The sequence below is a fragment of the Pundamilia nyererei genome, unplaced genomic scaffold (assembly GCF_000239375.1).
Source record: "Pundamilia nyererei isolate P.nyererei 1_Seehausen unplaced genomic scaffold, PunNye1.0 scaffold00025, whole genome shotgun sequence".
Taxonomy (NCBI): domain Eukaryota; kingdom Metazoa; phylum Chordata; class Actinopteri; order Cichliformes; family Cichlidae; genus Pundamilia; species Pundamilia nyererei.
The window spans coordinates 617,314-627,661 of NW_005187426.1; the positions used below are offsets into that span (position 1 = coordinate 617,314).

General features: G+C 38.1%; 1 protein-coding gene across 1 annotated transcript; it reads right to left on the reverse strand.

Moving 5' to 3' along the window:
* Positions 1–3,936: 3,936 nt before the first annotated feature.
* Positions 3,937–7,504, reverse strand: LOC102205592 (putative gonadotropin-releasing hormone II receptor). Its single transcript, XM_005727539.1, has 3 exons — positions 6,956–7,504; positions 4,937–5,141; positions 3,937–4,390 (listed from the first exon to the last, which is right to left on the reverse strand). Exons 1-3 carry the CDS (start codon positions 7,502–7,504, stop codon positions 3,942–3,944), a joined length of 1,203 nt encoding a protein of 400 aa, XP_005727596.1. The 3' UTR covers positions 3,937–3,941.
* Positions 7,505–10,348: the final 2,844 nt, after the last annotated feature.

The following is a 10,348-nucleotide window of genomic DNA, read 5'->3' on the forward strand; positions in this document are numbered from 1 at the left end:
TAAATAAAACTTGAGCTGTTCTGAGCTGCGGTGTGCTGAGTCTGCTTTTGGGGTCCTGTTACTTGAACACTCCGTGTTCTGTGACATAACCATTAAATGATTTAAATACAACGTCAGATCAACAACAAGACATATGTGTGTGTGTGTGTGTGTGTGTGTGTGTGTGTGTGTGTGTGTGTGTGTGTGTGTTGTGAAATATGAGAACTTGAAAAATATGTGTGTAGGAAAAGAATAATTTGAATTTTGGAATTTTCACTTGTGTTCTACACACTTCTGCTTTTTAAATTTACAGTCATACAAAAAACAATCACAAATATGTAGAAGGATATCAACACAAATATGATATTTTAAACTTGTAATTCAACATTTGAAAAGGCAGTCAAAATTGCTCTCTCCCTGTTGTCCACTGTCTGCCATGCTGGATTAACAACCACCAGGCACACCAAGCCATTTAAGTATCTTTGTTTAAAAAAATAAACTCTTCAACTAGCCATAAATTTAGCTTGGACAGCAGCTAAATTTAGCTACTGTCCACAAACACCATTGAGGCTTACAGCTGCTACAGTAAGCCAGAGAATGTATTCAGGCTGATGTTTCTATCTTACCCAGATGCCATAATGTGAGGAAGGTCATTGAACTGTAAGTTCACAGGAAGAGTGAGATGAGCAGAGCAGCTGGCTGACTTACTGCTTTGAATAACATAAGTTTAGATTAAATCTATATGTGGCATGACGACATAAACAAAGGCAGATCTTGGTAGATTTTAAATATAAAATATTCAAGGACTGCAGCAGCTGTTGAACTACAGGTATGTGCATCTGTTTTCTGAGTGGCACAATGGAGCCTATGTACTGATGTGTTCAGCACGTGATGTGCCCCTCTCTCACTAGATGAAATCTAATAGAGGTGGACAGGCCTGGGAAAGATCAGTGAGCAATGAATGAGTTGGCACTCTCCAGCCTGCAAGATATGAGAGAATAACCTGGTCCAAGTCCAAAACGATGTACTAACTGGTTCCGCCACAACAAGAAAGAGTCCTCAAACACACAGTATCTGTCAGTCATTGCAACATGGTAGAAGACTAACCAGATTAAAATATCAGCACACATATGGGTCACTAGAGCTGTGTGTGCTGCTTTTTCCCCTTTTCATTAAGCCAGTGGCGGTTCAGTCATTTAGTTTGTCCTTGACCAGATTTGCTGACTTGCATGGAAGTAGGGACATGACTTTATGGTATCCAGAGGCTTTAGTGAAACGGGTTGGAAAATTACTACATATGAGATATGGGATATGGTTTGCTTTTAAAGCCATGGAGAGCTTTAAAAGCAAATAAGAGAATTTTAAAATGAATCCTAAAAGAAATGGGCAGCCAGTGAAGTGAAGCTAAAATAGGGGAAATGTGCTCAAACTTTCGAGTGCCAGTTAAAAGACGAGCTTCATTAGTTGTTCCTGTTCAAATGTAGCTGGTCTGAATATTTCAGACCAGCTACTGATCTTACTGGTATTTTCCCACATAGGCAACTCTAGGGTTGGTTTTTCTAGTCCTTTTCTGACAAAGTGAATATAAATTTCACATAATGTAGTTACATACACTTACATTGTATCTATTCATCATGCTTTGCATATTCTAAATTCTCCCTTGCCAGCTGGAGCAGCAGTCTTTGACATGTATACTTAGATTACCTTCACTGGTAGCTTCTGTTCTGCCCACAGGAAGGTATCCAGGTGGTCTCCTTCATCTGCACCAGAACCAATAGACATTTGTTTTTTTTTGTTTTTTAAATTAAGAAGCTTCTCACTAATCTTCTGTGGCACATCATGTTGACTGTCTGAATACATCATCTCATGTTTTTATTCACTGTCCCATACTCATGGCTACAGGCTGCAGACTACAGGAAAGGGTGGGGTAAAGATTGTCCAGTGAAATCTCTTGTGACTCAGTTGTTTTTCTACTTCTATGGTACAGAATAATGTGCACATGACTATGGCTCAGGCAAAGTACATTGATACTTTAAATGCTTTGAATAATATAGGGTTTGGGAGTAATGATATATTAAATTGATATATAATCAAGACACAACCTAATATTAATAAATTGTTGTTGTAGTCTAAATTGTGTTCTTTTTTTCATCACTATCAGAATCAATTAAGTTATAAAAACCTGCTGGAAAGGATTGATTTCATTAAGGTTTGGTCAGCTCACACTCCTTGCTGCTGATGCTCTCAGAGGCCAGTGAGTCCCAGAAGTTAGGCAAAATACTAACGCTTCTATGGTCACCATTGTGTTCCCTGCGATCATAAAGACATGAAAAGAAGAATCAATGAATGGGTGAAAACCCCACTGCCCTTTCTGAAGTGTAACTCAGAAGATTTACTAGGAGCCTAGCTCAGATTTATTGTCTTGCTTTAACGTAATTGTTAGCCAGTCCTACAGTATCACATTTTGTGTGAAGGTTGTGTCATATTCAATTTTTTGAGACACTCATTCTGTTGTGCAGGGGGAAAATAACATGCTGTGATTTGTGGCCCTGTCTATTGCATGGTCAAAATGCTTTGTCTCTACTGTGTTTGGTATTCAGGGCTCATTTAACAGAATATTATGAGACGGGGTTTGAGCTGTTGAAGCCACCTGATGCTACATGAAATAATCTTAGTGATTACACAACATAGAATAATTTGAATAAGTTTATTAATTATATAATTAGCAGAAAAAACTGTATGCTAATCATTAGATCCATTGCATTTTAATTATTGCCTTTATGAAATGGAGGCTTGTTAGGAAAGTCAATCAAATATATTTTTGTCTAATGAAACAAAATGCTAATGTTCAGTAAACATTTTCAGTGACAGATTTCTTTCTAAACTGATTTTTCCTTTTTTTTTTTTTTTTAAATATCTTGACATATTTGATAAGCAGTCATTTTGAAACATTTCTTGGACCCACAGACAAGGAAAAAATTTTTTCCTGCCAATTTCTGACAACTTTAAGTTGAAACAGTTGATCCGTTTCATCAGCTTTTTCGTAGTCCAGCCAATTGAGCCAACTTATTCATGCAAAGGAACCTAACAATCTTCATTAAAAGTGCATGTAATAGTCCTGCATAGAAAACTAGTTTCAGCTGCTCCCTTGTTCACAATGGGTCACCGCAGTGAGTAGCTCCACATGTCTGAGTTTTGCACTGGATCCCCTTTCTGATGCCGCCCAGAATCAACTCTGAATATTTTGCTCATTAGGCAAATGTGAAAACCACTACACAACGATACCATTATACATGATGTCCTAAATATATGATGTGAAAATAATTCTAGCAGAAAAATAAAGAGACAAAACCTAATTGTTTTAAAATAGTCCTATAATAGAACTTTCTGGTAAGTTTCAGGCATCTGATATTAAAAGTCTGTCATAGCTATCATGCATCATGAAAATGTCATGTGACATACATAATGAAATCATCGTATTTCAGACCACGACTGACATTTGGTATGCATCTGTAGCTCTTTCTTTAGTTGTATCTGCACATGAAGGACTCTTCCGATTACTTTTAAGCTCCGACAAACCCTTTACATCAGAACTCAGGAAGCACGCTTCAGTAACCAATCAGCATCTTCTATCATTTATTCAATGTTGTATCCTTTAGCACATCTTGGTGAATGTATAGCTCACATAGCAGGCTCAAAACCAGTTAAACATATCATGTAGCGGTAAACGTGTTTTACTGGGTAATGAAGATATGTAACCTTAAATTAATATAGACAACCTCAAGCATCACACAGGCTACACAGACACATGGACATGATTTGTCTACAAGTGATAGATAGATTGTGTCTTTAGACTTATTCTACACATGCATGTTGTAATTGTAAAAAACAATAAGTTCAGTAAACAAACAGCCCAAACAATGAAATGCCAATGTTGCCCCTCTCCCTGCGACTAAACACTGTCAGACGCTGTTGTCAGTGGATTTTGCCTCAGCCTGTTCAGAGCTGATGTCCTTTTCACCACTGGTCATGCCTCTTTTAGATGGTAAGACAGATCCAGTACATTTCAAGGACTCCATTATTACTGCATTAGTCTCCAAGCTGGACATTACAGCGGCTTTGCGATAGCAGTTTCTCAGCCCCTTCTGGAAGCGTATGGTGAACAGGCCATATATGATGGGGTCCAGGCAGGCATTAAAAAGACCAAAGATGAATAGGATGTGGGTCAGAGAGTGAGAGACTTTTCCCTCCAGGTCATCTGGGAAGAACCAGTACCATAGACCCAACAGGTAGTACGGAGTCCAGCACACAATGAAGCAGATCACAATAACAATGCTCATTTTCAGAGTTCTCATTCTTGCTTTTGGGATGTTGTTCTTTGAGCAGCGGAGATGTGGCTCACTGGAGGACACTATAGGAGAGAAAGGAACACATTTGATGTCAAATAAATACATCGAGCATTTCTTTGAAGAAGTACATTTAGAACACACTTTTATCATTTCATTTATACGTTTCTGCTGTGAATCATGTTCTTTCTTTAACTGCAACAGTTTATACATCAGTCTATCCAGCACAACTAACATCACACAGACTTTGTACTGGGGAGACCAGCCAACGTCTGCTCCACTACATTGGACATTTGCATTCTCACATGCACATTTGTCAAATTTTCAGTGTTTTCTCACATTTACTCTGGTAGTAGAAAGATAATCTTTGCTGGTGGCGGAGATGTTAAGGTGACTGCATGGCAAGTAGGAATGGTCAAGCTAGAAAAGGTGGGAGAGTGTGCTGATGGGTCAAAATGACAAGAATACGATGAAACAAGAAAAACATAACCTGAACAGAAGTTGGTGATACTGAAGTTAAATGTTGCGAGCACCTTTTAGCTTGAACATATTTTTTAGTTCTTGTAGTTTTGCCTGTGTTTGGATCAACTACCATTTACTTGGACACTTACTGTTCTTTTTTGTCATCTGTTTGGAGATCTGAATAAAGATCCTGGTGTAGCAAATAATCATAATAACCAGCGGCAGCAGGAAGAGACAACAGAAGGTAAACATGTTGTAAGCAGTTTCTTGCCAGTGAGTAACGAAGCTTCCCCTGGTGGTGCACTGAGTGAAGTTTGCTGGATAGGTAATGGTCACATTATGGAAAATGAACATCTGTTGGATTAAAAATTCAAAACAAAATTAGAATTTTGCAGGCAGTAGCTGTCATCCAACATATTTTTTTTTATTTGAACGTTGGCTTGAAGATTAAAATATTATCCAAATGATTAGACCAAATGGACCAGTATGCCTTAGTCAGTAAGCATGAAATGACAATTAGTAGTGTACCAGAGATTTTTAGGTTTGGGGAGAGGATTGAAATGTGAATCAGTTTAAAAGTTCAGAAAACCCAAGCAGTGGTTATTATTACTTTAATATTTAAAAATACTGCACAGGGTTAAAGTACTTAACACCCAGTGTTAAGTACTTTAACCCTGTGTAGAAGCTAAACAACGATTTACTTTAAAGACATTACAAGAATGTAAGATTTACCACACAGTCCTCAACCTAAAAGTAGTTTCTCTTATATCAATAAAAGCAAAAAGCTATTCTGAAAATATGGGAAACAGTGTGTAAATTCAACCTACACATCCCTATAAAAACTAGGTATTTTTATTTCAAAGTATTTTATAGCTGCACATTGATCATTAGCTAGTAAGGCGTACTAGTACTTCTCTGCCTAAAAACACAGACGCCTGATACACTTTTAAAGCATTATATGAGTTATCAAGAGCACATTTAAGTGCCTATGCAGAGATGTTTTAAAATGGGTCAGCTTGGAGTGTAAAGTCAGCAACATGTTATTTTATCCACCAGCTTGTAAAGTCTGATAGCAGCAGTTTTCATATCTGGTGGCAAAATAAACAGTTGCTTGCTATAAATGGGAAGACTGCTTTCGTCTACCTCTCTTTGTCACAGTTTCAAAAATTACTTGAGACTTTTACAGGGGTTGAATTTACATTAAGAATACCTAAATGATAATTATTGCCCCTTTGAAGTTGAAGTCTACAGATAATTAATCATTTCATTTTTGAAAATTACTCATTTTTGTTCCAACGCTATCAGTTAAAAATGTGAAATATCCAACTATATCATTCCAGACAACACAATACAATATTTTCATAGCTTACTTTAAGCCCCAAAACCGAAAGATATTGCACTTATATTCATATATGAGAAAGAAAAGCTGTCCATGTTTAAGAACATGTGAGCAGTAAATGTTTGGGAAAATAACTAATCAATAAAGCAAGTAATCCTTTCTTTTCTACAATTAATTATTATTTATGATCAGCACATTTAGGAATTCTTGCACATTTCAAAATGTTTGCAATCCTGTGCAGAATCATCTAGCATGCTTGAAGAGAAGATGGGCTATATTTGTGTTTATCATTACACCACAATGAAAAAGTGTTACAGGCTGCACTCACTACCACGCTGTTTACAGGGTAAAAGCCATACAGCCAGGGTAACAGGTCCTGATCTTTTAGAAATCTGAATGATAGAGCTATTAATCCCCAAGGTTTATGCCCCCCTAAAGCCCACAGCAGAAGTTCATGCATCAGTGTCTAGAAAATACCACATCTGATGTAAATACACCCTGGGACACAGAATGATTAATCATGTATTAATAATGTAAAAACACAATCTCATGTTCTCTTACATTTGTTTGCCCACAGTTTTACAGTATTATAAGACTGAGACACAATATTCATCTTCATCTAAAGCCAGTTATAAAGCTGATCTATAGCCAGCCCACTGCCATAGATTATGGATCATTCAAGGAAGGTTGCACTTGCACAGGAAGTGCATGAGGAATCTGCAGAAGAAAAGGTCAGCACTAAAGTAACTACTATGACTCAGACCTTCTCTGAATTACTTAAAAAATGGTCTGTCAAACTATAATCATGTGTCTTGGCTTCTGGTCTCACCTGTGGGATTGAGAGCAAGGCGCTCATGATCCAAGCCACCATTAGCATGACCCTGTTCCTTTTCCGGACCATAGCGATGCCCAGAGGGTTGAGGATAGCCGACTGTCTGTCCAGACTAATCACCACTGTGACAAAGGCACAGGAGTACATGGCCTGAAGCTTGAGGAACATGAGGAATCTGCAGGCCAGGTCGCCGGCCAGCCATTGAACTGTGATGTTCCACACTGCATCTACAGGCATCACGATGAAGGTAACCAAGAGATCAGCTGCAGTCAAGTTGATTATCAGAACTCTAACATGGGACTTACGCTTGTGCCCATTGGCAGCCCAAAGCACAGCCAAATTGCAAAAAGTGGATATGCCACACAGGATAAAGGTAACAATCACTCTGATCTTCGCTGCAGTGGAAAAAGTAGGCAGCTGCAGAGCACCGTCCACTGATGTCCAGTTACAGTGAGGATCTGGCCATTCACAGCTGGCGTTGAGGTCAAGTCCTGATCTCTGCTGGTACATGACAGCTGCAGGATCACAGCAGGAGGAGCCGTTCATTTTCTGACCCTCACCAAGAACCCAGCATTTTGCTCAGCTACATGTGGAGGCTGCAGTTGCTAAAGTGAGATCAAGCATAAATATAATATACATGAGCTTATGCATGAAGTTGATGCACAAGATTTATCTGCATTGATTTGCATAATAGGACTAAAAAATATTAGTTCTGTGATTAATACAGTCGGTGACAGAGAGGGAGCAGTCTGCTGCATAGAGCACATCTCTCGGATGTGCTCACTGAGGTGGAAAGACGCTGACTTCTTCTAACAACCCATCTTCTCTGAATAGAAGCAGCATCAACAACAACCAGTCAAGATAATTACACCCCAATGGCATCAATTTTATGAGTCAAAAATACTTACTATAATACTAATACTAAGTTTATTATATTTATGAGACAAAGTTTAGCATCTCTCACTCACAAAAAATGCAACTTAGCTGTGGCTTTTATGCGTCTAATAATATGTGTGTCATTTAAAATGTAAATCAACAATTAGAAGTCGTAGTCAGCGTCAAAAACAGCACTGTGCCTGAAAACAAAAACAATTAAAAATACATTTATAAGTACTAAAGTACAATAAAATAAAATTTTAAAAAAAACCTCACATTTTGGTGTTGCAGATCACTGTACTTTCCAGACGGTGACCAAATCGAAGTACACTCGTTTTATGGAAGTCCGAAATTCCGGTGCGGCTCCATGTCCCTGCAGCAGGCACAGTGCAGCGCTGAGCTTCTGAATAATAACTGAAGAATCTCAAATGTTCCCTCACAGTTTTATCTCCGTACCCCTTCTGAGGAGCTCATCTCGGTTTTTATTACTCCCTCCGGTGAGCGCGTCAGCCGCTCTATGGGCGCGGCTACACCAGGGTCCCCGCATCTGATCCAGGGGCGTCAGTTTCAATGAAGCCCGAGCTCCGGCGAAGTTTCTAATTTTATCTCTGGCTGAATTAATTCAATGAGGCACTACAGCCCCTATTAGCATCGCTGTTATCCACAGCATCCCAAACCAGCTCTTGTTAACGACGTGAGATTGTTACTATAACAAGCATAATGTTTTCTTGTTGAGCTGGTGAAGCTTTATTGTTTCATCCCCCTAAAGCTTAATGTTTACTGATTAACTTCCATAAAGCAATTGTCTCTTTTGATGGCCTACACAGGTTTATTTGTTTGTTTCCTTTTGTTTTCTTTTTGTTTTGTTGGGGGGTTTTTTTATGTTCCCTGTCAGGTAAGAAGCCCACAAATCAAATTCAAATTCAAATTCAAATTTTATTTGTCACGTACACAGTCATACACAGTACGATATGTAGTGAAATGCTTGGACAACTTGGACAAATCTATTCTAGTATTACGTAATTAGTCGATTACTAATTACGAAACTGGAAAATACTAAAAAATAAAACTTCAGTGTTGAGCTGAAGGCAAACACCTTACTCATGAGGTTGATTTCAGCATCTTGCTCCTGGATGCAGCAGGCCTACTGTAGCCCAATTTAGACTGTTAAAATACATATAAATTAGCTTTTACCGTTTTCATCAAAGCATTTGTGCTGATGTAAAGCAGGAAAAGGTAGCACAAAACACCCACTCAGCAATGTTTTGTAGCTAAAAAGTTGCTTTAACTTATGTACTAATCAGAGGGTTTTTGTCACCCAAATGACTCAAGAGTTAAATTTAAAAAAAAAAATACCTTAAATAATTTATTATATGGTTTAATCTATTTCCACAAGTAAAGCTAACTCATAACTGGGTTTCATTTTCCTAAATTCCATAATCTACACATGGGTCCAAGCTTTTGTAGAGTTATGGTGGTCAGCTAGAGTTTAGACAGTTGAGTATAATTTTTTGTAGTTTGAGTTATTTTGAACAAGGCACAAAATAATGGTTGAAGAAAACCTGCAAGAAAACACTGGAAATGAGTTTCTCTCATTTTAGGGTCAACAAACTCAGAGTTATTTGCTAAACCTTCTTCCTGGAATAGGCCTCGGTGCACTTACATATAAATAAATCCACAGACTTCTACGCTGCAAGATGCATGTTGTATGCTGTTTGACCAAAAAGCTAGGGCTAAGACTAAACGGAGACTAAAAGAAAACTGAAGATAAGATTCCACATGAATGTTACTAATGCACAATGCCTCCTGTTTGTAAATAACATTTAAATTTATAATAACGGATTATATGGCAGTGGGGAATAAATTTCACTACAGTAGATGTCTATCTGAAAGTGCTGTGATTAGAATTAATTTATCTGAATTTCAGGAGCGGACCCACACCTCCATACATACACATCTACTAGAAATGCTGTCAAAGTTAAAATGAGGATGTGGTCCCAGCTAGTTAACTTAGCTACACTAAAAATGTGTAAATCTTCCACTGCTATTTTTTCAGTGGCATGTGGCAACACTGTGCAGAGCAGTTACTTAAACTCTGCTCCAACAGAGGTCGAATATCTTGTTAATAGTGTGACATCCTCACTGTGCACGACCCTGCATACTTTGGCTCTTCTAAAAAAAGAAGGAAACAAATCAGAAATTCCTGAAAATGCTGACAGTGAGAGAACTGACAGTGAGACCACATTTCTCTCATATAGGCTTCTATTCTTTGGCTCACTATTAAATCAAGAAGGAAATTTAAAATCCTTTTCCTCACTTTCAAGGTCTTGAATAATCAGGCACAATCTTATCTTCAAAACTGCATATTACCATTAAGCATATAGTTCAGACCCTGAACCCTTTCTCAGTAACACTGCATTAGGCTTAGGTTGCTCAGTTTCCCACGGTGCCCTAAATGATTCTTCGTCATTCATCTCTTTTCGCTCTCTATGTGTGAATACACCATTTTGCATT

What these genes read in the sequence shown, in the direction of transcription:
- LOC102205592 (XM_005727539.1), bottom strand. Translation starts at nt 7,504, where the DNA reads ATGAACGGCTCCTCCTGCTGTGATCCTGCAGCTGTCATGTACCAGCAG. An exon ending in CCTTGCTCTCAATCCCACAG is followed by an intron (nt 5,142 to 6,955) that starts GTGAGACCAGAA and finishes TTAATCCAACAG; the next exon opens with ATGTTCATTTTCCATAATGT. An exon ending in ACAGATGACAAAAAAGAACA is followed by an intron (nt 4,391 to 4,936) that starts GTAAGTGTCCAA and finishes TCTCTCCTATAG; the next exon opens with TGTCCTCCAGTGAGCCACAT.